The 562-nt window shown below is 65.1% G+C and overlaps 1 protein-coding gene across 1 annotated transcript in view; it reads left to right on the plus strand.

Moving 5' to 3' along the window:
- LOC104509534 (proprotein convertase subtilisin/kexin type 7-like) overlaps window positions 1–440 on the plus strand; it is a gene marked incomplete at its 3' end in the record, with an annotated part of 1,654 nt that extends 1,214 nt beyond the window's left edge. Inside the window, exon 3 of the mRNA XM_010151503.1 lies at window positions 213–440. Coding sequence (XP_010149805.1) covers window positions 213–440 — 228 coding nt within the window. The remainder of the gene's footprint in view (window positions 1–212) is intronic.
- Window positions 441–562: the final 122 nt, after the last annotated feature.

The following is a 562-nucleotide window of genomic DNA, read 5'->3' on the forward strand; positions in this document are numbered from 1 at the left end:
ACGGGAGGCCCCCTGATGCACTGCAGGTGGCGGTAAAGCTGCCTCTTGGTCCCTTTCCCACAGCAGCAGATAGCAGTGTTGAGCTGCAGCCCTCTCTGGAAGCAGCCTCTAAGTCCCCGTGGCTTCCAGCCCGCACCGCGTGCTCCGAAGTCCTGCTTTTCCCGACGAGAGGAGAGCAGAGCCCCGAGTCGTGACCGTGGGTCTGTTTTCAGAGCCCAGAAGGCAGCTATGACTTGAACTCCAACGACCCTGACCCTATGCCTCACCCTGACGAGGAGAACGGCAACCACCATGGGACCCGCTGCGCCGGGGAGATCGCCGCCGTGCCAAACAACAGCTTCTGCACGGTGGGAGTCGCCTACGGGAGCCGCATCGCAGGTACGGGGGCGCCGACGTGCCGGGCCTGGCCCGGGAGGGGCGGCTTGGCCCTGAGTCAGCCGGTGCCTCGCTCGTGGTTGGTCTGTCGGAGGGAGGAACCGGCATCTGTCTGAGTTGTTCGCCCGAGGAGCCGGTTCTGGCAGAGCGTGCTGGGGCAGCTTTTCTAGAGGGCTCTCAGCACGCC

Source organism: Eurypyga helias, unplaced genomic scaffold, assembly GCF_000690775.1.
Source record: "Eurypyga helias isolate BGI_N326 unplaced genomic scaffold, ASM69077v1 scaffold22575, whole genome shotgun sequence".
NCBI lineage: Eukaryota > Metazoa > Chordata > Aves > Eurypygiformes > Eurypygidae > Eurypyga > Eurypyga helias.